The sequence below is a fragment of the Plectropomus leopardus genome, chromosome 20 (assembly GCF_008729295.1).
Source record: "Plectropomus leopardus isolate mb chromosome 20, YSFRI_Pleo_2.0, whole genome shotgun sequence".
In the NCBI taxonomy this organism is placed as follows: domain Eukaryota; kingdom Metazoa; phylum Chordata; class Actinopteri; order Perciformes; family Serranidae; genus Plectropomus; species Plectropomus leopardus.
This window is the reverse complement of record NC_056482.1, coordinates 1,312,804-1,340,702: the sequence shown is the minus strand read 5'-3', so window position 1 is coordinate 1,340,702 and position 27,899 is coordinate 1,312,804. Positions and strand designations below refer to the sequence as shown.

Below are 27,899 nucleotides of genomic sequence, written 5' to 3'. Positions count from 1 at the left end.
AATAATATTAATGTATAATTTTTTTTTGCGCATTTTGTGCACAGGATGATATACAGCAAGTGTGTGTAATGTTAAAGCGGGCCCTAAGGGTCAATGTAACAACGTAACGGCATGAAAGCATGACATGAATATGTAGCATGTTGTGACACATGTACATAATTAACACTATGTCACCTGACTTCCTCCTTTGCTGGAAGTATTAACATAGATATATTTACGTGTTGGGTTGAAATGTATTAGATTACAGGTTACCCTGTCAAAAAGTGCAATAAGTAATATACAGTAACTGTTTTAATTACTTAATCAAAGTAACATATTACTATATTTGATAACTTTTTAGTAATTCTTTTAAACAAATGTGTCAAACTGGGTAATAAAGCTGAAACATGTCCAAAAGTAGACATACCTGCACAGCAAAAAGATGCAAAGTGACAGAATGGATGCTTTATTGTACTTATAAACTTTTTATCGAAAAGGATACTTTCAGATTTGTAATTTCCAACATTGTCTCAGTTACTGCTACTGTTTACAACTAGTTACTTTCCAATACTGTATATTAATGCGTGTGGGCTTAATGGTTGTGTGAGTAATACTGGGCTTCTAAAATCTTCCATCATGTCTTTGGTTTTGGTCCATTTTCATCCTGAGATCAAACTAATTAAGTCCTCAACTTCTGGACCATGTTCAGTCTCTCTGTCCTTAAGAGACTGACAATAACAACTTCAACACAATCCCTATTATAATCAAAATAATATTATATAACAGTTAGTTCCCACTATGGAGTTTGATTGGTTTGAGGTTGTTTGGATCTCTGACAGAAGGTTTTATTCACTGGTGTGACAGTGAGAGACTGGTGTTTGTAAAAGGCTCTGTGACCTGATTTGAGGGGTATTCTTCACTAATTATATTCCCCTTCACCAGGGAATATGTTTCCATACAGTGAGGTCACTTATTACAGCACAAGCTCTACTTTATTCAGCTAATTGTGGTGTGTCATTTCCTCTGTGGGATTACCCCGAACTATAACACGTCCCCAGTGACACCATGTGTATCGCTTTAACCTGCTTATTGTTTTGTGCTGGAAACAATTCAATATGTGTGTGTGCAAACTCCATGAAAGCAAGAAAAAAAGTGTTCAAAACACAGGAGAAAGAAAAGAGGAGATGAGAGAAAGTGAAGCGAGGATGAGAGCAGCTTTAGATGGATCACTCCAGAATCATTCTCTTCTCAACAAAGTTTTTGTACATCTTCTGGGCTTTACCTGAAACTGTGTCACAGGGCTAACCGTGTTATTATGGGAGGACCATTTTCTAATTTGTACCTCCCTCCCTCTCTCTGTCTCTCTCCTGGATGTCTCCCCTCCCTTGTTTTCCAATTACAACACACACACTCTGAGTGCTTCACCTCCCAGTCACTCTGTTCTCCTGATTCCCAGACGCTCCAGTTAAACACACCTCACACACTGTTCAGCCGCTGCTCCACAATCCAGTCAGGTACAACTACAACGCTGAGACGCTCTGCTCTGAGAACTGAAGGACAGACACTGCACTGAAGAGGTACGTGACAAATAAGTTCTATTTCCCTTCTGCTTTCCTTAAAACTCAGGTGCGACTGATATTGTTTTTTCAGGGCCGATACAGATACAGATACTAAATGGGACCAATAAACAAACTGTTTTTTATCTGTTGGACATCTGTCTGTCCTGGAAGAGGGATCCCTAGTCAGTCGCACTTCCTGAGGTTTCTACCACCCCCCATCCCCCGTTACAGGTTTTTTTGGGGGGAGTTTTTCCTTAGTCGATGTGAGGGTCTAAGGACAGAGGGATGTCGTATGCTGTAAAGCCCTCTGAGGCAAACTGTGATTTGTGATAATGGGCTTTATAAATAAAATTGACTTGAATTTAAATTGAAATAACCAATATTTGGAACCGTTATGCATTTACAATAAAAATGAAAATGTTTCTGTCAATATTTAGAATTTGGATTTTAACAAACTCCAATGTAAAACATTGTTTAAATGCCTTTAGCAAATGTTTAATCAAAATTGAAATGTTCAACATCATATACACCAAGTTAGCAAGTTATTTTTTTATTCAATTATATTAATGCACCACTGAAACCCATTTAATATAATAGTAATATCACAAATCACAATTTGCCTCAGAGGGCTTTACATCATCCCTCTGTCCTTAGGCCATCAAAGTGGTTAAGAAAAACTCCCCAAAAAACTGTATAAAAGGGAAAAATGGTAGAAACCTCAGGAAGAGTAACCGAGGAGGGATCCTTCCAGGACATACAGACGTGCAATAGATGTTGTGTTTACAGAACAAATAAACATGATAAATTACAGGAATCAATATGACAAAACGATACACAGGAAGGAGAGAGAGAGTGAAAGAAAGGGGGAGAGAGAGACAGAGTAAGAGATGCATAGCAGCAACAATAACAATATTGACTACAATAATAGTAATAGAAATATCAATATTAATGCATGCAGTTTTTGATAGTATGTATTTTATATGCATACATTATAGGATATAACAAAGTTTATGATGAAAGATAAGATAGTGTAGTATAATGTTCAAAATGGCATAAAAATGTCACAGTATACTATGTCATCAAAAATTGCATAAAAACATCATAGTATCGTATGTTGTCAAAAATAGCATTAAAAAGTCATACTTCAGTATGTCATCCAAAATAGCATAATAAGTCATAGTATAGCATTGCATTGTGGGCCATCTGACCCTGTACTTTGTTACTTGAACCTGGACTATGACCTTGAACCTAAACCTGAACCTTTTACCTGTAGGTCTGTGTACCTGCTTTCTATCTGCCTGATCCACAGACTGGTGATTCTAACCTCTTTGGTTATGTTTGCATGTTCACACTGACTTCCTGGTTTTCACCCTTGTCTATCTTTAAATTTTGCATATAACAAGCATATCTCTCTCCATGACACTGTGTGTGAGGAGTGTGTTTGTGTTTGAAAACTCAGACTGACTGAATTAAAAACGGGCCATAAACTTAAAATGTTTCTCTTCTTCCCTGTGATCATCTTATTTTTGCTCCAGCGTCTGGGCAACACAAGGACAGATTAAATTGTTCACTCACAAAGAAAAAAATTGAATTTGAAATTGCAAATGTAAAATACACCTAATGGAAATATATCAATTTAAAAAAAACTCCCATTTATTGCAAAAAAGTTTTACACTTGCATAAGGGTTTAAGATAATTTGAAAAAGCCATATTTAGCAAAGCTGCAATGGAAACACTTTTTTGTCTTTTCTAGGTCACATGGTGCTATGGCTATGTGCTTGTCAGTAGGAACTGGCTCCTTCATGATGTAGCAGGAGCTACAAGAGGTGTTATTGCATCTCATAACTCTTCAAAAGTTGAGCGGATCATCCGGAAGTTTTGAATCCACATTTCCTCTGTGAAATTGTGGACTATCCAAAATCCCTCCTATGTGGTTGCTCCCACGTTTATGGGGCTTGCCTTTCCACTATGGCTCCATAACACGCCTGTGTGGCCTTGGATTGGAAATAATGACAGCTAGTGTGGTGGCTGCAAAAGAAATAAACATCCATCACCATGCTTCTTGGTTATCACCAGAGGAGAAGTCACAGAACATCACTCTGTGGAAACACAGTCATCTCACAATTGTGTTTTATCGACATTTTGAAAATATTGCTTAAGTTATGTGCAAATCTGTAATGGAAACCTGCCTAGTGATAAACTGGCAAATAACTAGAGAAAAGGGGCTATTGCAGCGCTGATGAGGGAAATAAAGAACAGGTGAGTAGTTGGGCGGGCAAGGTCATGTGATGGAGAAGGCAGGAAAGTGTTTAGTGTCGGGCTGATTAGGGAATATGGAAACACTTGAGTGGGTGATCTTGAACGCCTGATTGGACAGTTAATGATCACATTAATACTCAACCCTGTCTCTTAGATATTAAATTGCTAAACAACTAATTTGAAGAATTTTAAAGGGAAACGTGATGCAGAATGATTTACATTTTCTTTTAACAAAATGAGGAAATGTTGCAATTTTGTTTTATTACTGAACATTCACTAAAAACATATGCATTTGTTATTTGCCAAAATAGACAATCTTGGAAAAGCATTATGCTTATGTTGCCTTAACCACAGATGAGTCTGGATGTTTATGTCCACCTCTCATCCTGTCCACCTAAACGTTAATCCAGCACAGTACATAAATGTTTCATAATCAGGCAGTGATTACATTGTCACCACAACCAACCAAACTATTGTTAGACCATTTCGAGGAAGATTTGCAAAACAATCCAAGCTTTGCAATTTGAACATTATTCCGTTTTTGAATTTTCTCTCTATTGTTTTGGTGGTTCAAACCAATTGTATCATGCAAAGTGCTCTGCATCATTATTTCTGAGGCAGGAATTATAGAAAAAAACAATTAAAAAAATGGTCCACCAAAATATTTGCACAACTTGAACGCAGCACACTACTAACTAACGTGGACATATTGTGTTTAAAATGTGTTAAAACAAACTTGAAAAAAGATCTAAACCTATCCTTTATAACCAAAAGAACCTTGATAAACATTGTAGACACCTGTGCTCGACATGAATTGACCAGCCTGCTGGTGGGTCTTGTATACATACTATTTGCACTAATGAACATATTTTGGTTCACAACAGCAGGATGCAGCGAATCAGGGAAGGCATCCACATACGTACGATGAAGGCAAAGAGGAAAGTGGAGGAGATCTCCAAAGAGGACATCCAGGCTTTCTTCAAGAAGAATGCTTTTGTGCTCTTTACCGTGGGGTCAGTTATTGTAGGTGTGTATGCCTCTGTATGCTAAACGGACATGTTTCGGACTTCATTAAGTCCTTGTCTCCATTGCATTGACAAGACTCTGACTTGCCAACACAATGCAGACACACATATTTAATGCACAGGTTATCATTCTGTGTGCAGGTATTGTTCTGGGCTTCGCGCTCCGCCCATATAAGATGACCTATCGAGAAGTGAAGTACTTCTCTTTCCCCGGAGAGCTGTTAATGAGAATGCTTCAGATGCTTGTTCTCCCTTTACTGATCTCCAGTCTAATAACAGGTACAGCACTTTCACACATGATGTCAAATATATCTAACTGATCTGTTAGTGGATATAAGACTTAGAATTCACTTTGCTTTGTAATCACAGAGTTAAGATTCAATGTCTATTCAGAAGACTTAAAAGTTCATCTGACTCATCAACCCAATCACCAGAATAACTATTGACACGAGGGATGCCTGCCAATACTGACTCCTGATCCAGTAATTCTGATATTTTTCTAGATAATGCAGCTGCACAGTGCACACTTTAAGTAGGCTTCTTTTAAAATCAATACAATGTATAGCATATATTTGACAATATGAATAATTAGTACTAGTATTATTTATTTTACAAAATAAAGTATAAAATGACAAATCCTTCCTTTAATCTTTTTATCTTTGTCATTGTCTTGTTAACAGAGCACTCTCAAGTTCTGGTTTATTTGGTGCAGCCTGTGTCTGAGTTACTTGAATGAACTGTATTCTCTCAAGTATCTATTTTTGTTGTCCTCACATCTTTTGGGCGGATTATGGTTCATTAATACATCGGTCATGTTGGCTTTTTGCTCGTGCTATTTTAATTGTACTGAGTGATGCTGTAGCAAGCTGTGCACCGCTCTCCTCTCCCCCTCTCTCCTCCGAGCAGGGCAGAGAAACACTGTGCGCTATAGTTGAAGGCAAAACGCGAGACTCTTGCCCTGAGCTGAAATGCAGCGAGTGCTCATACCTAAATAACCTAAAGAAAAAGCCTGTGTTTTCGTTTATGGTGTGTGGTGCTTTGCAGGGGCAGGGCTTAGCTCTGCTCTTACACACACAGGAGCCTAACAGAATGAAAGACAGAGACAGCTGAATGGAGGAGAGTTAACAAGGGTTGTGCTGTGTTGCTATGCATTCATTTAAAAACACCTGTGTGACAGCTGTCAATGAAAGTATTGGATTGCTCTGCATGCTAAATATAGCTGATTCCAATAATAAAAAAAGTTGTCTTGATTGGCCAAGATCCCAGAGTTTGAGATGGAAACAGGGCATCCCTAGCTGGCACTGTACGTCTTTGCAAACCACAAGATTTTTCATTTGTAAATTCCATATATTACATTTGTACATTTAGCAGCTATATTGAATCTTTCTTTCTGTATGTTTCGATTTCTAATTATCTGTGTGCTTAGGTTTAGGCATAAAAAACACTTGGTTAGGATTAGGAAAATATTATGTTTAGGATAAAAAAATCCACCTGATTTGGTTGCAAACAAGGCTGGAAATGTCACAAGTTGTTAACAAATACCCAGTTTGTCATTGTTTGTTGGTCTCGAGTAGCACTCTGCTGCTGCCTGCTGCTTGTCAGCCATCTTTACCTGAACCCTAACACCATCCACCACCCCACCTCCTCCTCATGAAATAGTTAGTCAGCTATAAATAGCATTTTATCGAGGAGGCACTAAAGCTGCAGATTGTTACAGTATCAGATTTCTGTAGCATAATAATTTGCTTCAGCTTGCAGCTATCTGCATTTGCAACCAATTCGTTTTGGTTAATTTAAGTGCTGTTTCTATTGAAATGCATCTTGGGAATGGTAACTTCTGTGCTTTTTGTAAAGATTATTTCTAATAAGTGTTAATACTTTGATATGAACTACATTTACCCTCTCTGTCCACTAGGAATGGCAGCTTTGGACAGCAAAGCCTCAGGAAAGATGGGCATGAGAGCTGTGATCTATTACATGACCACGACCTTCATCGCAGTCTTCATCGGGATCATAATCGTCCTCATCATCCACCCAGGGAAAGGATCCAAAGATGAGTTTGGAAAGCAGCAGAAGATAGAGCAAGTCAGTCCTGCTGATGCCTTCTTAGATCTGATCAGGTAGTCTGCATATAAGAACCGTAATATTCAGTTTGACTCGAAGCTTTCAACATCATTTCTTACTCACTGAGTGATTTGTCATTTCAGAAACATGTTTCCACCAAACTTGGTCCAAGCCTGCACACAGCAGGTGAGCTTTATTATGAATTCTCCGTAGCAGAAAGTCTTTTTAAATTAGGTGACCTTTTCATTTCAGCCCACAAAATAACAAATCTCTCCCTTGCCCAGTCCAGTCTTTGTATTCTCCATTACATAGCCAACAAGTCACCATGTGTTGGTTTGACTTCATTTCTCTTTAACATATTTTATTATGCAGCAGTCAAATTTGTGAATCCTAGGATAGAGAAGGAATGACCTGCCCACCTCTCCTTATGATTGGCCAGCCCGATCTGATTCCAAAGTCATCAAATACTGCTGCTTTGACAAGGTGTAAGATCCACACCCCAAAAGCCACCTTTCATGTCTGACCGGTCGCGATGTTAATATCCAGCCAGAAGGCACCTGCTGTAGCATGTGGAAGGCGGTGTCACTTCAGAACACAGCTGGACACAACCTGCCGCGTGCACATGATACACCACAGAATAGTGTCAGGTTGGAACGCTGCTGGTAACAATGTAATATAGGGAGTGCAAGGCCACCTATAAGGCAGATGGAGGGGCGGGGCATGGGTCCAACAATCCCCAGACTTTCATGTGGGAGTCCAGTGTTCACTTCCTGTCGCAATGTCATGTTTTTTCTATGCTTTACTATGTGCCTCCTCCTATCTATCCATCATAGCATGTGCTTTTTTTTATGTCCCCACGTTGGTTGCAATGTGCTTTTGTTGCCTAAACATAACCATGTGCAGCATCATCCCACCATGTGTTTGTGATTACATCCTGGTAGCAGCATCTCAGAGCGTAAATAGACACAGAAGGAACATAATATATAGACACTGAAGTCCACTGCGAGTGGCAATATGAGATGACTTGGGATGAGAACATGTTGCATGTTCTAGTAGTTGGGCCCAAGCATCATTCGTGTTCACAAATGAGTTAGCATGTTCAATATAGCACCAGATTTTCACCATAACAATTTTTCATAACAATATGAGCTGGGCTAACTTAAATTGCATAGTTTAGCTAATAGACAACAACCAACAAACTGCCCCAGTTTTTGTGATTAAACTTGCACTTTGGAATGTTTTCTTCATAACTGACCAGATTTAGACTCAAATTAGACTGTAACTTGTTGATCATACTGGCCCAGCATAAACATTTTTCATATCGTCATGGTCTCATGCCACAAATTAATGATTAACAGAGGGTGAATCCTCTGGAGGCCATGCATATCCACTTTGAATTTTCTTAATCTCTTATTAACTGAGAGGTAGTCAACCTGAGAATGGTGCTAGATGAAAGGTCATTGGGTCACTGATATCGTAGATTCATCCTCTGGGAACCATGAATAACTGGGGCAAAACTTGTGAAAATCCAGTAAATAATTTTGTAAGTCAAGTCAAGTCAAGTCAAGTCAACTTTATTTATAGAGCCCATTATCACAAAACATGTTTGCCTCAGAGGACTTTACAGTGTACGACATCCCTCTGCCCTTAGACCCTCACATCACCCAAGGAAAATACTCCCTAAAAAGAACCCCTGTAACGGGAAAAAAAAGGAAGAAACCTTAGGAAGAGCAGCAGAGGATGATGAGGGATCCCTCTTCCAGGATGGACAGACATGCAATAGATGTTGTAAATAACAAATGATATACAATCGTGGCAAAGGGGAAAGAGAAACAGAGAGGGGAGGAGAGGGAGAGAGAGGGGGAACAGACGCATGTCATATTACAATAAAAATAGGTGTGAAATTATTAAATGCAATCTATGATTATATTGAGGGTGTTGATAAGAGTCTGTAAAAATACTATATTTGTTTACAGATCAATATGTTGATAAAACCAATGATTTGAGCTGATAGTGCCATTAGAGAGAAGATCAAGTGACCATTAACCCTTTAACACCTGGTTCGAGATCAGTTTCCTTTAGCTGCATTTCAAAGGCCTTTCACTAGCATATAAATGTCTGAAATCTTTTGGAATTAGTTTGATTTCTTTAAAAAAATGTGGGGAAAAAACATTAAGCAGCTTGGCAGGAAATGTTCCGTAAACTGCAACATTTTTTAAAAAGTTGACAAGTAAGTGATCTGAATATTACCTGGGGGATAATATGATATTATCAAAAAATAAGGAGAAATTTCTATAAAACTATGTTTAGAATTCTCTCTATTATATTTAAAATCATGTTACAGATAAAAGGAAAAATTTTTAAGCACTTTTGTGATGTCATTTTCTTGTCTTTTTTCTCATCTCTTTTTTTTTTTTTTCAGGTAATTTTTTCTGTAACTATTACCTGATTTCTTGCTGGTTTTGGGACCATTTCTTGTTAGGTTGATAGTTGCCCTCTTCCGATGTTTTTGAAAGAAATCAAGCTTATTGGCTCAGGTTTTTAACGGTTAAAACTACTGACAAACTATGTCCCTGGTATAGTGGTTAGATTGAGCTATGACATAAAACAGTGTAAAGTATAATCACCTGATTTTAAAGGCTCAATTCTTTTCAGCTCTATCAATCTCCACTGATAACCTCCTTTTATAATTCTCTCTTTCTCCAGTTCAAAACCAAATATGGAAAGCGAGCAGTCCATGTGACCGTGACAGTGAATGACACCCTCTTCAACTCAACCAACGGCACCCAGGAGGTCATGGAGATCACCCGGGAGGAAGTGGTCCCTGTGCCGGGTCAGGTGAACGGGGTCAACGCCCTCGGGCTGGTGGTCTTCTCCATGTGCTTCGGTCTGATAATTGGCAACATGAAGGAGCAGGGCCAGCTCCTCAGGGATTTCTTCGACAGCCTCAATGAAGCCATCATGCGCCTGGTCGCCATCATCATGTGGTACGGATGAACTGTCAGTGAGAGGTGTTTCCTGTTGAACAAATGTTACTGACACATTTACCTTGAATGAGTCGCTGTTCCTCTGCTCCTGTCAGGTACGCTCCTGTTGGGATCCTGTTCCTGATTGCGGGGAAGATTGTGGAGATGGATGATCTGACGCAGATGGGCGGTCAGCTGGGAATGTACACCATCACAGTGATCATTGGCTTACTGATTCACGGAGTTCTCATTCTTCCAACTCTTTATTTTGTCATCACTCGGCAAAACCCCTTTATCTTCATTGCTGGGCTCCTGCAGGCTCTGGTTACAGCTCTGGGGACCTCCTCCAGGTGAGTCCTATCTAACCAGCCCTCTCTCACTCCGAACTCATCAAATAGCACTGCTCTGTCAGTGATTTCGGTGTATGAGGGTGAAGCCAAAAGCCATCTTCCATGTCCAACCAGAATGGTGCTTGGACAGAACCAGTGGTGTTGTTATTGTATGTTGATGGTCGTAAGGTACAGGACCCATCCACATGCTATACGTTCTGGCGTTGTCATCAGGCAAAGTGGTCAGATGGAACCAGTCATGTAAATGGTCAATGGACTGTACTTGTATAGCGCTTTGCTCGTCTTTTTGACCACTCAAAGCGCTTTCACACTACATGTCACATTCATCCATTCACACTAACATTAACACACTGGTGGCCGAGGCTAGGGTGCCACCTGCTACTCAGTAATCATTCACACACAGTCACACTCCAGTGACGCAGCATCGGGTGCAATTGGGTAAAACAATGTTGACTGGAGGAGCTGGGCTTTGAACCACTGACCTTCTGATTAGAGGACAACCCACTCTATCTCTGAGTATGAAACACAAAAGGACAACCACATAATATAAGGAACACAAACAACCAACTTTCATATGGGTGGCCAGAGTTCGCTTTCCATGTGGATGTGTATTTTTTTGTTTGCACCTTTCCATTTGCATCTTTTGCTAAAACCTTATCATCCATGACTTTGTTGCCTAATCCCAACCAGCGTGACAGTCCATGCTGTTGTGTAAACATAAGGACCATGCTGCTTTTTGCATGCAGTGACATCATGGTAACGGGCTGCATCATCCCACCATGCACATTTGTTGACATCACTGTAATGGCATCCCATTGCGTTAACAGCTGACACAGAAGGATACCTAAAACATCATAGGTAGACGCGGAAGGTCGCTTACATAGCGGCACCATGTGACAAGTTCGGAGTGAGAACATGTTGGTCTAACACTACCACACTTCAACAAATAACTCCCAATTATTCCTGAAAAAAAACAACAGTATTTTAAACTATACTTGTTTGCGACCACTTTTCTTGTACTGCATCCAGATGCCATAATTAAATATTTCAACCTTTAATGCTGTGCAAATTGCTGCAATTTCTTTCAACAACATTGGGAAAAAGCCAATGAGCAACTTGATAAGAAATTTTCCACAAATTACAAGACATAAGTAGAATTAGAATTAAATTCCCTAAAGCTGTTTTTTAGAAACTAATTTTGTGGTAATCATCTTGTAGGTTTTTTTCTTCTTTATTTTTTACTAATATTTTACTAAATTTTGGGTCATTTCTCTTTCTGTTGCTCATTGCCCTTTCCTGTGTTTTTGAGAGAAATCAAGTCAATTTGCATATGGTTTCAAAGGGTTGACGAACCTGTCTCTAAACCAGAGACCTTTTTGGGCATGGGTGACAAGAAAAATTGAAATTTTGCAGCATTTCAAAAAAGCTAGGGAAAAATATCTAGGGAAAAAAGAAAAAAAGCTAAGGAAAAAACTGTATATCTACAATCTACAATCTTTCTTTTACTTTCCCTGATTTCTTCCAAATGTGAGTAATTTCTTCTTTTGTCATTGCCTTACTCTTGTTTACAAATGGTTTAATACAGTTTCTGTCTAATTGTCAACGAGGACCCACAAACACTTTTTTGTATTGGAATTGTGAGGGCCTCATCTAAGGTGTGAAAGTATGAAGGTTTGGACTTCTTTTTTTCTCTTTCTTTTTTAATTATTCACACAATTCCTTCTGAATGCCTGTGATGAGAGACCCTCTGAACTGTTAGCAGCTAATTAGTTATAGTTATTATAGTTAGTATTACTCACCATGTGCTAGTTTGTGGTTCCCAGTAGGGTGTTTCTTATAGTGTGACAATATTGTGAATGATTTAAAGCCAGGGCTGTCAACTGTCACACAGTGACCTTGAGTGTCACACAAAGGACACTTTACACACGCTCTAATGCCATACACTTCTCATGCAGTGAAAAAATGTATAGCTGATAACATAAATTTGCAACAGCTGCTGCTGATTCAATCAAAACCAAAAAGAATCCTGTCCTTACAGTCAGCAGCTGTCAGTGCTCTCTCTACATCGAGCATTTGTTTTTATCGCCCTGTTTCCGCAAAACAAAGGTAAACTGTTGTCCTGTGAACACAAGAAGACACTGCAGGCTCTATTTTTATGGACCCAGCAGCGCGCCCAGGTCACAGTCAGGTGTGCCCTGCCAAGTGCATCAGAGACACACCACTTTTGGTAATATCATGGCTAGGCTCCCTTGGCTACCTTGTGGCACATTTGGGCATGGGGTGGGATCAGAAAGATTGGGCCTCATGCAGAAACATTCTCTTAAATTTCTCTTGTATTTTCTCTCAATTTTCAGGTAAGAGAAAATATAAGTGAAGTCATCTCCAGATGCACCAAATGTTCTTAACCATCCAAATCTACTCTGACCAGGTGTTCTCAATGATGAATCCCACTTAAAAGTTATAAGTGACCTGTTAACAGGTAAGGCCCCCTAAACACTATATAAGGGCAGGTTTTGTGCCTTGTGAAAAGTCTCTGACACATGAACAAGACTGGATGACACCAAAAAAGGCTAAAAGAAGAACTTCAGCAGGAGTGAAATTGGCGTAGGCCAACTGTTAAATAAACTAAAACAAATTAAACTTGACTTCAGGGCAATGTATTGAAGTATAAAAAGTAGAAGTACACATGTAAAAAGGTTTAAAGAAATTTAGTAAATCAAAGTAATTCAAGTAATTGGAATATAATGCAAGTCCTCATACATACAGTTTATATGAGAAGCTGGAACCATGAAATGTTTTTTCATGAAAAATGACTTACATGATTACAGTATAATGGCTGCCAATTAAATTTTTAATTTACTGACTAACTGTTTCAGCTTCACTTGTATACTTTAATATGGTTTTTGCACAGAAATCCCAGTTGTAAAGTAGGTATCTAATTACAGTGGTGGAGGAGAAAGTACAATATTTCTGTCATAGAAGTGAAAAGTGGCATAAGATTAAAATACTCAAGTAATGTAAAAGTTTCTCAGATTTGTAGTTCAGAACAGTACTTGAGTAAATGTACTTAATAACAGTCAGCACAGAGGGACGCAAAGTAACTGAAATTACAGTAACTGGGATCAATAGAGCAAAAATCATCTCTTAACTCAGAGAAAAGCAAAAATAAGAAAACACTGGTGAATCCCAAAAATCAATGGGTACTAAAAAATATGTAGAAATCCTGGAAACGAGCAAAAACAAGAGAAAATCTGTTCACGTACCATTTCTTGCATGAGGTCCAATGTGTTATTATAGCGGGATGCATTCTTTTACAGTCTTGGCTTTAATGAAAGTTAAAAAAGCACTTATCTGGTGATATCAGTTCAATTGAGGGTTCAAGGATTCAGGCCTCAGTGTGGAGATCGGGTAACTGATGCATGACAGACAGAACTTTATTCTGCTGGCAAAACACCATGCCAAAACGAGCAGTTGAAAGGTTAGCATTGTCATGTTGCAATATAAAGTTTTGAAACATCACCAGAGTGCACAAATTACAATATTTCTTGTTTAAAGGATGTTTTTACACTTAAAGTGAACTCAGGGTGATTAATTTATCAGCATCATTTAAGCTAACTCATGAGGTTTGCAAGTATGCTGATCAACCATATTAAGTCATCAATGACCAGGTTTATGGACTTGGCTTTTCATCTTTAAAAAAAATATGAATGTTGCTGCAGAATTTACAAAAAAGACAGCACTCACTCATTGGAATGGCTATTGATACAAAATTTTACTCCAATCTAAAATGACAAACAACTGACTTTCGTGCGGGAGTCCGGAGTTCGCTTCTTGTGAAAACATTTTTTCTGCAGATTACCACGTGCCTCTTTTGCCTAAACCTAACCATACATGACTTTGTTGCCTAATCCCAACCATCACAACAGTCCGCGCTGGTTGCCACGTGCTGTTGTGTAAACATAATGGCGTGCTGCTTCATCCCACCATGTGCATTTGTTGACATCATGGTTAACGACATCCCAGAGCATAAACAACTGATGCAGAAGGATACCTAAAACGTCAAACGTTGAGCGACACCATGTGACGAGTTTGGGACGAAAACATGATGGTTTGTCAATGTAATTTCTTTCTTCTTCTTCTTCTTCTTCTTCTTCTTCTTCTTCTTCTTCTTCTTCTATCTCTTCGTCTTCCTTTGACATGCTGATTGATATTGGATGTTTTGATTTAGCTACAGGCCCTTTGTTAGTACTTCAGCCCTTGGTTGCATATTGTGGCGCCAATAGTCCCCCTCCCACTCCGCCCCATCCCCGGTGCATGCAGAATATGACATGTTGTACTGTCTCTATGGGCTCTCCACACGACCAGCCAAACAAAAGCCCATTTAGATATGACTGGTCAATGCCACTTGGACTACAAATGGACTACAAACTGAAACCAAAAGGCTCTGACACTAAATCTTGTCAATTTGCCTACAGATTCTGCTTATATTTGCAGACTTTCTTTTTTTTATTTATATGATTTTTAACCTTTTTTATTCTGTCATGTCTCAGCTCAGCCACCCTCCCCGTCACCTTTAAATGTTTGGAGCAGAACAACAAAATAGACAAGCGAATCACGCGCTTCGTGCTGCCTGTGGGGGCTACCATCAACATGGACGGAACAGCTCTGTATGAGGCACTGGCAGCCATCTTTATTGCACAGGTCAACAATATGGAGATGAACTTTGGTCAGATCATCACCATCAGGTACAAAAGAGCAGTTTAGTTTAGTTTAGTTTAGTTTAGTTTAGTTTAGTTTAGTTAAGTTAAGTTAAGTTAAGTTAAGTTAAGTTAAGTTAAGTTAAGTTAAGTTAAGTTAAGTTAAGTTAAGTTTAGTTTAGTTTAGTTAAGTTAACTTAAGTTAAGTTTAGTCTAGTTTAGTTTAGTTTAGTTTAGTTTAGTTTAGTTTAGTTAGTGGCTTAGCTTAGCTTAGCTTAGCTTAGTTTATGTTAGCCTAGTTTATTTGTTTCACATAATAGAAAGCACAATGAGGATAAAACACATAAAAAGTACATGTGAGGGTGTGGTGGAAACCTAAACTGGCTTATATAAAAACAAAACCCAGAAAACACATGAATAGTGAAATATCAATACATTTAGTTGCTAAAAATACAAAGTGTCACAGTATAACTATAAGGTTCAAAAATAAGTACAAATAATCATTTGAATGTGTGAACATCAGTTCATAGAGGGGTCATTCTTGATCCAAACCAGATGTTTTTGATCGTGGAGCTTTTTTGAGTTTCTTTCTGTACACAGAAAATGACACAGAAGAATCCAGTAAATAAACATTTTCATTCCATAAGACGACTCCACGATATTTGACATAAAACTGACCGTGGGAAGTGTTGTGAAAAGGAATATAAAAATTCTGAGCCTGTCTAGTTCTATAGTTATGGAATTGACAGTTTTCAACAGAATAGTAAAACTATGGGGTATATCTGTAGCCTTATATCTCACTTTACAGACAAATGTATAGATGTTACCAATAAGAATGATGCAGATATGTGTGTGTGTGCTTCTCTTCCATCCAGTATCACAGCCACTGCAGCCAGTATTGGAGCTGCTGGCATCCCTCAGGCAGGCCTGGTCACCATGGTGATTGTACTGACCTCTGTCGGACTTCCGACTGATGACATCACTCTAATCATTGCAGTTGATTGGTTCCTGTGAGTAGCTCCCTTGATGACAAACATGTCAACACTGATTTATTATAACATCCGTCAAACCAGCGTATGAAGAGCTGCGAGTTTCACTTCATCCTGCATGAATCATCTCTGTCATCTTAAAGGTCAGAGCAGCTCCGTCTCTACTACCACCTAGTGACACACTTCTCCTCCCTCCCCAGAGTCTCGCTCCACATCTTCCCTTTTGTATTGAATATTTTTTCGCGATGAGTTTTAACATAGAAACATAATTAGGTTTCCCAAATTAATCATTTCAATTAGAATACCCTTCCCAGAAAGTACGCCGCTAACTGGGGTAATAAGAAAAAACCCTTCTCTCCTTTAACTAGGATGGACCAAATCTGAATGTCTGTCAAAGCCTTTCTGCATGAAGACAGCTGCTCGCTCTGAACACAAGGATATACAATAATTCATGAATAAAAGGCTATATTTTCCAAAGCTGACATGTGTTGTATAAAGCAAGATACACATGAAACCAATTCTACTCCAGTGAATCAGGCTTATTTTTGTTAGAAAATTACTCATGTTCTGTTTCTGTTTCATAAAGGAGGTTTAAATGAGTCTGGACAAAGTTACCATAGAATAGAATAGAATAGAATAGAATAGAATAGAATAGAATAGAATAGAATATCTTGTCATTGTCATTGTACAGATGACACAACAAAATACATTTGCACTGCCTGAGCGGGTATCAAATAGAATAAAAGAGCTTAAGATGAAATAAAATTTCAAAAATAGTAAATATTATAATAATAAATAGTGTTGGAAGAGGTATCCCCGATCCACAGTGGGGCCTCTTTGGTTCACACTTGGCTCTGAACTGTCGAGGCCTGGACCCAGGACCTCTGGGGGGAGTCCTGTGATGTCTGGAACCAGGACATTGGTGACAAATCCTTTGAGTCCTGTGGGCTGTGGGGTGGGGTACCAGCACGTCCCACATATGCTGGATGAGATTGGGATCTGGGGAATTAGGAGGCCAGGAAGACGCCTTGAGCTCTTTGGTTGCGGTGCACTGCTTGACAACACTTAACAACAGTGATAGCCCCACCTGTTACACTGATTGGCTAATCAAGCCCCCCAGAACTTGTTTGCACACTATTTTAAAAATACAGAATTTAAACAAATTAGGTACAACATGTTAGTGACCTGTAGAGGTGCTGTTTCAAAGATTTGTTTTACTTTTGCACAGAGCCAGGCTGGCTATTTCCCCTGCGTATCCTGGTTATGCTAAGCTAAGCTAATAGCCTGCTGGCTATCTGGCTGTCTTCTCATCTACGAAATTATTTTAACCCTTAAATGGGCAGACACATTAAAAAATATTTAGAAAGTCAGTTAATTGCAATTTTCTAATGTATCTAGACTAAAATAACAGAATTTCATATTTTTTTTCCAAAATATGACCTTTAGATTTCAAGTTACAGTTTGTATCTCCTGGGATACATTGCCCATTTAGGGTAAAAATGTAACACATTCCCCTTTACTGAATACTTCGAGTGCCAGCTTAAACAAGCAATTAGCTACTTTCTTTCATGTTTTGCATACAAAATTTAAAAAAAGTGAAAAACCTGAACAAAAAAAAACAAAAACTGAACAATTGTTATTAAAATACAGTATGTTCCAAATGCTCAAAATTAATCTAATCTTTAAATAAATGACCAATTAACATTTAGAAACAAAACAATAATCCCTGTTTTTATACCATCATCTTCATCATCAGAGAGTTTATCTGGAGCAGTGACACAAATTAGTATTGCAGCCCCTAAATCTGGTGAACCATTGGGTAGAAAAACAATAAGAATAAAAAATAAATAGCAATCAGTGTTTCACACCTGTAGGTTATTGATTATCTGTAGAGAATAGGCCTAAAGCTAATAGTTTTGTGACTATCTGACCTCATTTCAGTTGCATACAAACTACTTGAAAATATTAATGCTGCCCTTAAACATAGCTGGAGTTACGATGCAATACGATATGATACGATGCACTTTACGATACCTAACATGTTTCCTCACTCCTTTTTATTTGTTTTGTGGATGCTGGGCGTAGGGACCGTCTGCGTACCACCACCAATGTTCTGGGGGATTCGATTGGGGCCGGCATCGTGGAGTTCCTGTCTCGACACGAGCTCCGCAGCAAAGACGTGGAGATGGGAAACTCGGTGCTGGAAGAGAGGGAGAGGAAGAAACCCTACAAGCTCATCTCCCAGGATAGCGATTTTGAAAATGACAAACGAGCTCACAGCGAATCCAACATGTAGTTCAACCCATCAACATCTCCCTCATCTGTACAAACACTTGCAGCTGGCTCTGTTTGGAGGAGTAGGGACCTAATTATGAGATGCAGTTTCACTGTCATTATTTCACACGTTTTGATTTATTAACATTCCCTTATCATCATGTGCAAGAAGTGAATTTCTCATATTCCCCTTTCATCCAAAATCACCATGATGGCATCCTTTGTAAATGCGTCTTTCATTTGTTTCAAATAGGATTGATAGTTTTTGTTTTGTTTACTATACTTAACTAAATATTTGAATAAATCACCCTCATGTAGCCAAGAGGTTAATGCTGGATAAAGGATTCATACTCTGCATTAAAAGCTGTGTTTTGAAATATGCACAGAACAAAAATATTATATGAAGAAATTTAAGATTCAGACTTTTATGACTTAGACTTTTTGCCCACAGACTGAAAATAAAATTAAAATGTATATAATCTATGTAGTCCCAACCATTAGCTGGTTAATATTGTGGTTATTACAGGTTATTACAAGCATTTTGTGATTTTTATGTTTCATTTGTACACACTCAAAGATTCTATCCAACACCTAGAACTGGACATGCATGTATGTGTGTGCACATTCTGACTCTGTCTGACTTGCTGATTTATTTATTATTATTTATTTATTCATTTATTTATTTATTTTTTAAACCAAGATTGTTCATTTACTGAAAAAAAGGCCTGTATGACACAAGTGAATTTGTTGGGTGATTAGTCTATGTTAAAGCCTCTGATTTCAGTATGAATGTGTGAAACAGTCTTGAGTGTAATTCAACACGTTTTTGTGAAAGTAGTTGTTTTTGTTTATTATGACTTCAGTGAATTAAACAGAAAAAAACCCTCCTGTCTGTCTCTGGCTAAAATTTCAGTGGATTCAAACAAACTCTATTTCCTACAGTTTGCTCAGACAGTATGCAGCTTTTTTTTGTTTCAGTAACTTTCTTCGTGTGAAAATACTGCAGTGTCATATCTGGCCAGGCTGTTCTTTCAATGTTGATTATTAGGACCCCAAGAAAGCCCCTGTCCGGCCCCGAATCTCACTGATGATTTCCATATTCCCATGAAAACACTGGCCTTTATTTGAACCAATTTGGACCTGAGCAAATTGGCTTGATTTCACAAAAAAAAAACATGGGAAAAGTCAATGAGCAATTTAAGAAGAAATAACCCAGAATTTGGGGGAGAAATTAATGAAAAGTACAAGAAAATTAGTTAGGATAATTACGAATATACTTTCCTGGACATTTTTTCCTTGCTTTTTTCTTTCTTTTTTTAATTTTTAAATTTAAATGTACTAATTTCTTACAATTTCACACATTGCATCAATTTGCTCAAGGTTCAGAGGTTTACATATTCGTGAAAGTTGTCTGAGAGCAGCACAACAAAGTGCTGTCAATCCAGGTTTCAAAGGGTTACAGAAAGTAGAAAACCACACCATCCGACCCAATACAATCAGCAGAAAAAAAACGTTGGCTTGGGATGTTTTTGTTAAGCATGAATCCAATGCATCAGCACAGTGTCATACATACATTAAGACTTTACGTTTAAACAGTGCTGCATGTGATTCTCTTTAACCAATACACTATGACTGTGCATGGAGACAAGTTTTTAGTTTTACGCTGACTAAATGCTTGATCATATTAAGTACAAGAATTATTTACTGTGGTGTCAGCTCATTGATCCCAGCAATGACTCAGGATCAGCTGCTGATGAGGCAGCTGCACTAACAGTCTGTGTTGCATTTTGTAATCTGCGATTGATTACTGAAGCAGATTAGAAGATTACTGAAGCTCGTGATTAGATTTCATGCAACACTAATCACTGAGAGTCTGGGAAATAATGTAGCATGTCAGACTGAAGTGCATCATTGTAGTTGTGTGTAGTTGTGCAGTATTAATTGTAAGTGGCAATTTCCACTGGGGTAGAATTTAAAGGTTTGGAAAAAATATAGATAAAGTAAAAGTTAAAGCCCACTTTCACATTAAACTTTGTTTTGCTGTTTGTGTTTTTGTTGTTTATTGAGGGTTTTTGTTGTTTTTGAGGGAGGAGGTGGGATGAGTTTATTTGAGTATTATTACAATAGCTATTATTAATTTACTTTATTTTTTAGGTATGTTGTTGATTTAAAGATGATTTATGTTGCTGTTTGTCTTTTATATAAAACTACTACAAATAAAATGCTCAATAAAAAAAAATTGTTTTGCTTATTGTTACTTCATGGTGATATTTGAGCTTTGCACTATGATGCAGGTTGTTTTCACATCCGTCTACTGCAGAGTTTCTCTGTGCTCAGCAGATTTCAGTTGAACACTTTTATGCATGAGCATGATTTAGTGACTTCACAAGCGATCTTCTTCCAGTGTGAAAGTTATACAAGTGTGATGTGGAAACCTAAAACCTCCAAACTGAAGGTCTGTGCACTAGGGACCAGTACACAGACACTGAGAATGGACTTTTCATTCAGACATCATGCGTCCTGCAGTTAGACTTAATGAAAAATATATATTATAAAATATGTTTTACCACAAAATACAGCATACTGAGTTTACAAGTTTACGTGGGTTTCAGTTTGAGGAAAAACAGACTGAGAGTGCCCCCCTTTCTCAGGTAAAAAAAAGAGTATACATTGGTGTATTAGAAATTTAATTTAAGTATATCAAATTTATTTCAAGTATATTTTTACTTATACTGCTTAACTGCAAGTTAATTCAAAGTATACTTCAAAATAGATGTAATGAAGTTTTACTTTAATTAACAAAAAATAAGTAGGCTATGCTAATTCTGCAATAGGCCTACTTAAAGTGGTTTTTCAGTGTAATTATAAAAAGTATGCTTTATTTTAAGTGTATTGTAAATTATTGTATCATAGTGCACCCTTAAATTTTATACTACATTGGAAATAGTAATAGTGGTAATTTTGTGTACTTATGGAAATTACATTTGTTTTTAAGTCCTTTTAGCTGTATTTCAGTGTACTTAAAAGTATATTAGAGTGCAAGTCATGAAATTAGGCCTTTCAGGCCTTTTGATTACTAAGTAATGTAAACTGGGCAATAAAGTAGAAAAATGTCCTGAAATCTGCCCCAAAAGAAGGCCACTCTCTAAGCACACCCCTGGTATGTTTCCAGGATTTGTGCACATTTTAAGGATTTTAGGACATTTCTAGGATTTTTGAATGTTTCTAAGGTTTTTAGGATTTTTCTAGCATTTTGGGATGTTTTGGGGAATTTTTTAAACATATTTATGGGATTTTAGGACATTTCTTGGATTTTAGCACATTTCTTGGGGATTTTTGTATGTTTCAAGGATTTTAGGGCATTTCTAGGATTTTAGGACATTTCTTGGATTTTGCTCTCACTCTGGCACCTTATGTAGCCTACACTAAAAGTACAAAAACAATTCCCAGTGTGAATCACTTTATTTTTACTTTGAGTTAGAAAATGGTTAGGGGAGCCAGATTTGGCTGTAAGTTGAGTATTTCTGCTCTGAATAATGTAACAAACTCCTTGAGTGCAAAACATTCATAGTTTTTTTTTTAAAAAAAGGAATTCAGTCATTAGACTATTTATGGCTCTTCTGCATGATAAAAGGCGCACAAATTATATATATTATTAATTATTAATATTTACATAATATTATAAATTATTATAATAATTACAAATTATTAACAAACTATTTTCATAATGATAACTTTGCATTTTGGGGATTCAGCTGATGAATGTGAATGGGCGTGAAACCGAGAGATGGCGACAGGGCAACAAGTGAATTCCCACTGCTGGTGAAATCCATGAAGAAGAACAGTGACTGACTCACACTCATACAAACACACTGCCCGACCCTGTAATTCACAACCATGTCGTCCGCTGCCAGTGCAGACCTCGGCCGGGCGCTCTGTATCATCACCGGGGCCTCCAGGGGCTTCGGCCGGACCGTAGCGAGGGAGATGTCTCGGCTGGTGAAGCCGGGCTCGGCGCTCGTGCTGACGGCCCGCTCCGGTGATGAGCTGCGGGCTCTGCAGGCGGAGCTGACCGGCTCGGAGGCAGGCAGAGCGGGGCTGCGGGTGGAGAGTGTGGTGGCAGATGTGGGACAGATGGAGGGACTGCAGAGCGTGCTCCAAGCTGCTAAAGAGGCTTCTCCCGAGGACGTGGATCACCTCATACTGGTCAACAACGCTGGTAAGACCCAACCTGTGGAGCTGATCCCCGAGCCACAACCAGCTAGCGGGAAACGTTTCCGCAACATTGACTAACGTTACCTACATGTTGCAGTAATGCTTTAAAGAAAACATTTCAAGCTAATGTTCAGAGAACGTTTTAAGGATGTTAATCATTTCCAAAAAGGTACGTCTGAGGTTAAATGCGGACTAAGGCATTACATTTTAACTGCAACACTCTGAGGATGTTTTGTTAATATTGAGAGGTGACAGATCATAGTGTTCTCTTTACAAAACGTTCCCACAATGTTACATGAGAACAAAGGAAGAAAGTTTTCAAAGCCACATCAGAAAATGTTATTGAGGACTGAGATTACAGAACTTTGTCTTTTTAGATGAAACTGTAATGTCCTCATATATTAACAAAAAAATATTTTTTAGAGAATGTTGCCCGAACTTTAAGAAGAACATTCTGGGAACATAAAGAAGACTTGCCACTGAAAACGTTACTAAAACATTCAGTGGTTGCATTGGGCAGTCATTCATCATCAGTTAACATTTGTTCAAATCGCAAGTAATTAATAGATTTATAAAATTATTTTAATTTCTCCTTTTTTTGCTCATTATTTTCCTCCCATGTTTTTCAGAGAAATCAAGCCAGTTTTGACCAGGTTAATAAGATTAATTTGTGGTGTTCACATCATACTCAAACATTCATCTCTGTGTACAGTTTTTAGGGACTATTGATTCAATAGAAAATAGTTCTCATAAGAATTGTAGTCTATGAGGTCCAAAAGGTGCCACATGACTTGGACGTGTTTCTCCATGGCACTGTTTACATTCTTTTTTTTTCGCTCAGGTGTGTTATCATGTCAACATGGGTTAACTCTGAGCAGGGCCGGCCCCAGCTGTTTGGGGCCCAAAGAAGGATTTGAGTGAAACTGTACTTAAATTTTCAGATCTTGTTGCTTCCTCTTGTGCATATTTGTGTATTATTAGTTGATGCAAACACTCAGGTATGTGTGGTGATGTAGACACACACTGACACCTCCGTCCCTGTCCCCAGCCTCTTTGGGTGACGTCTCCCGCTATGCCAAAAGCTTCACCGACATGGCCGAGGTGGACTCTTACTTGTCCCTCAATGTCAGCTCCTCCCTGTGCCTCACCGCCAGCGTCCTGCAGGCTTTTCCACAGCGTGCGGGTCTGCGGCGCACCGTGGTCAACGTCACTTCGCTGTGCGCCCTGCAGCCTTTCCGCTCCTGGGTGCTGTACTGCACCGGCAAGGCTGCCCGGGAGATGATGTTCAGGGTGCTGGCAGAGGAGGAGCCGGACCTGCGGGTGCTGAGCTACGCTCCAGGTGAGGAACTTCCTGTGTGTGTTTGTTAATATCAGTCATCCTGAGCTGAGTTAGAGGAATTGGATGAGGTCTACCTAGACACCAAGCAGTCAAGTAATGCCAGTTTTCATGTATTGCTTTTTTAAATTTAAAATTGCCTCTGTCTTTTTGGGGGGATTTTTTTTTTTATTTTTATGGAAAGCAGTTTATGGTACAAAACATAAAGCAAGACAAAAAAAAATCCCCTACTGTTCAGATTTTACGATTATTTTTGCAATACCGCTACAAAATCTGGCTGTTGAGGGCTTACATATTTCACCCACTTATTCAAGAGCCCAATAAACACACTTTTCTGAAGGTGAAGAAAGAAAGTAATCTGTTCCATAACATAAATATCATTTATTATATCTATCCACTCCTGTTCTGCGAGGGGTGCAGGAAGTAGCCAACGCCTTGTGAAGGCTTTTTAGCAAACAGAAATCCAAATACCAAACATATATTTATCACAGCACTTTGCCTGAAATTTGAAAGAAAAGTATGGAAAATATTGAGTATGTTTCTAAGTGCTTTTTGAAATTCTGCCCAAAAAGGCCTAATCACTGGACGCTCCCAGAATACATGCCAATGACTGGCTTCCTTAAATCCACATTGTCTCCAACATTTGGTGTCCCCTTCAGTAAAATGGGCCTTATGCTTCAGTGTGATTAAAAAAACGAATAAGACATTTCCTCCCAAACTCACGTCACACATTTGAGTTGCTGCATTTCCATGGGAAATTCCACACATTCAGCCAGTCTTTAGCCTTTATCTTTTTTTAAATGAAAAATCTGAGTGGCTGCTTGAAGGCAGGAATCTAACTAGAAACACTTTTTCAAACTCTTTCACAGGATGAGAAAATATGTAGGACTTAAAAGAACCACACAAGTGGTTACAAATCAGATTATTAATTTGATTTTTATAATGAGGAGTTATAAAACTAAAGAAATTATTAATGAATATTTACATTTTACATTATGAGTATTCAGTAGTATGCATTTTAAATGTGAAAAATTAGAATTGATAAAATATTTTACAGATAAATACTTAAAATAGATGCAATACATTGCCACTCATTTATCTGTTAATGTTGATATGGACAATGAAAAAAGTTTTAATTTTGTATTGATTTATGGACAACTTTTTGTGATAAATTATCAGATGATATTAGTAATAACAATAGTAATTAATCATAATCATCATCATTAAAAAAAAGAAATAATATTTTGTGATTAGGATCTGAGTTTGAAACTATTGGAGTGTTGGTCCTGGTTGTATTACAACATTAATAGCAAAAAAAGTTTGGTCACTGTGTTAAACACAAATAAAAACAGAATGCAATGGCCTATGCTCAACTGAATACAGAACTAAGACAAGATATTTGATGTTCAGCAAATAAACTTTATTGTTCTCTGTAAGTATACACTCACTCTGAATTTGATGCATGCAACACATTCCAAAAAAGTTGGGGCAGGGGCCCTTTTAGTTTTTAAGGTGAAATTCTTTCTCATTCTTGCCTTATATATAACCTCAGTTGCTCAACCATTCAGGGTCCCTATTGTCGTATTTTGTGCTTCATTATGCTTGGGAGACAGGTCTGGACTGCAGCAGGTCAGTCTAGTAGCTGCACTCTTTAATCATGAAGCCAAACTGTTAGAATACTTGCAGAATGTGCCTCATTGTCTCGCTGGAATATGCAGGGACGTCACTGAAAAAGATGTCGTCTGGATGGCAGCATATGTTGCTCCAAAACCTGTATTTACCTATCATGGTGCATTCACCGATGTGCAAGTTACCCATGATGCCATGGGCTTTAACACCCCCTGATACCATCACAGATGCTTTGAACTTTGAGCTGGTAACAGTCTGGATGGTCCTTTTCCTCTTTAGCATGGAGGACACGACGTCCATGATTTCCACAACCAATCTGAAATGTGGACTCATCAGACCACAGCACATTTTTCACTTTGTGTCAGTCCGTCTCTGATGAGCTTGGGTCCAAAGAAATCAGCCGTGTTTCTGGATGTTGTTGATATCTTTACTTTGCATTGCAACGGTTTTCCAAAGTGTTCCTGAACCCATGGAGTCATATACTTTATATAATCATATCGGTTTTTAATGCAGTGGGCATTCTGTGTTTTATTTCAGCATTGCCCCTAACATGCAGAGATTTCTCCAGATTCTCTGAAACTCTTGATGATATTATGAATTGTCGATGGTGAAATCCATAAATTGCCTACAGTTGTGCATTAAGAAACATTGTGCGATATCTGTTGGGCTATTTGTCCACACAGCACCATCCTTGCTCGTGAACATCCGAGTCTTTGAAAGATGCCTCTTTCGACCCAGTGGTGATACTGTCATCTGTTACCACTTAACCTGTTGACCTGTGCAATGTTCCATGCTGTTCCATAATTCCACAACTTTCTCAATCTTTCATTGCCCCTGGCCCAACCTTTTGAAATCTTTTGCAGGCATCAGATCCAGAATGAGTGTATTTTTCACAAAAACCAATGAAATGTAGTAGTTTGAACATTAAATATATTGTTTTTGTACTGTATTCAATTTAATATAGGTTCAAAAGCATTTTTTTCAATCATTGCATTCTGTTTTTATTTACATTTCATGCAGTGACCCAACTTCTTTGGAATTATTAAATTTTTGTCTATATTCATTCATGACAGTTTATTTTGTAATGTCTAACTTTATATTTATTGATTTTTAATTTTGACCCCTATGTGTCTCCATAGGTGGGAATGTGTTGTAGGCATTTTTCAATATTTAAAAATAAAATGGTATTATTATTATTTTTTTTATTTTTATTTATTTATTTTATTTTATTTTATATTTTATTTTTTTAACCATATTTATACATGACCCTTTATGTGGGTGTTTTTTCAATATGTATGTATTATTTAGGCTGTGTTAATTTTTCAACTTCAGTTGTTCGATTCAATTGTATTTTATACTGTCGTCTTCTTTTGTCATTCTTAGGAGCAAGTGAGTGATCTATGTAAAAGTTTTAACACTGCTGTTTCTGGAAACACAAAAAGTCAAAATTGAAATAAATAAATAAATAAAATGTCACACTTATCAGGCTTTATTTGACTTTGCACTACTAGGGCCAAACAATAAGCAGTAATGTACACCCTCCTCTCTTCTTTGCAGACGAATGTTTTTTTCTGTCCATTCTAACCTCTGACCCCCATCCATCTCTGCACTCCGTGTCATCGCAGGGCCTCTGGACACAGCCATGCAAGAGGTGGCCAGATCCAAAACAGCCGATCCCAACCTTAGGAAGTCTTTCTCAGACATGTTTTCTCAGGGCCAGCTGCTCACCTGTGAGGCATCCTGTGCCAAGCTGATGAAGCTGCTGCTGGAAGACAGCTACACATCAGGAGCTCACATCGACGTCTACGACCTGTAGACACAGCACAAGTACTTCAAGCCATTCAGCATTGGGCCAGTTTAATTCTATGTGCCTTGATTTAAGTGGTTAAGTGAAATTCTATTCATTTATACCATCTGCTTACCTCTTACACTGCAGTTAAATGTGGAAAAGTTAATAGTTTAGTAAGACTGCACTATCAATCTTAAACTCTGTAGGCTGCAGACTTCATTTTTTACAAATGATCAAATTTACACTTAAAGGCATTGGAAAAGTAGCTTGAAAATTGTAAGAATGCACATATTATATCAACCTTGAGTGTCTCATTAAGTATCTACAGAAATCTGAGTGAAGTTAAATGTGCCCAACTATTAAAAAAGCGAATTGAAAACAGCTCATTTTGAGGATAACAGCATTTCTCCAGACTGTGTGGGCATGGCAGATCACTTTTTGATTGACAGCTTGTTAGATCCCACCTTTGCCAACCACCATTAAACCCATAGGAGAAGAAAAAGTACAACAAAGTCACATGACATTCTACAAAACATGGCTCGGTATGTGTGGACCGATACAAGACAAACTCACAAACAAGACAGAAATTAGGGCGATATTAGATTGGCTTTGTTGAGTGAGCGCAATAGAAATAAACCTGCCAATGTTTTGGACATCCATCACCATGGTTACTGAAATGTTATCGTGAGAGGAAAGTTAAGTAACATCGTGTGAGAAGTCGCAGAACATCACTCAGTGGAAAAGTAGTCATCTCACAATTGTGTTATA

General features: G+C 38.1%; 2 protein-coding genes across 2 annotated transcripts; both read left to right on the top strand.

The window, feature by feature from the left end:
* Nucleotides 1-1,409: 1,409 nt before the first annotated feature.
* On the top strand, nt 1,410-18,808 carry LOC121960205 (excitatory amino acid transporter 1-like). The gene is made up of 10 exons (XM_042509822.1): nt 1,410-1,556; nt 4,682-4,824; nt 4,964-5,101; nt 6,738-6,942; nt 7,030-7,072; nt 9,593-9,873; nt 9,969-10,202; nt 14,753-14,947; nt 15,775-15,909; nt 17,974-18,808. Exons 2-10 carry the CDS (start codon nt 4,686-4,688, stop codon nt 18,182-18,184), a joined length of 1,581 nt encoding a protein of 526 aa, XP_042365756.1. The 5' UTR covers nt 1,410-1,556; nt 4,682-4,685; the 3' UTR covers nt 18,185-18,808.
* A 3,212-nt stretch (nt 18,809-22,020) lies between these two features.
* On the top strand, nt 22,021-27,210 carry LOC121960206 (sepiapterin reductase-like). The gene is made up of 3 exons (XM_042509823.1): nt 22,021-22,381; nt 23,426-23,716; nt 26,968-27,210. Exons 1-3 carry the CDS (start codon nt 22,060-22,062, stop codon nt 27,156-27,158), a joined length of 804 nt encoding a protein of 267 aa, XP_042365757.1. The 5' UTR covers nt 22,021-22,059; the 3' UTR covers nt 27,159-27,210.
* Nucleotides 27,211-27,899: the final 689 nt, after the last annotated feature.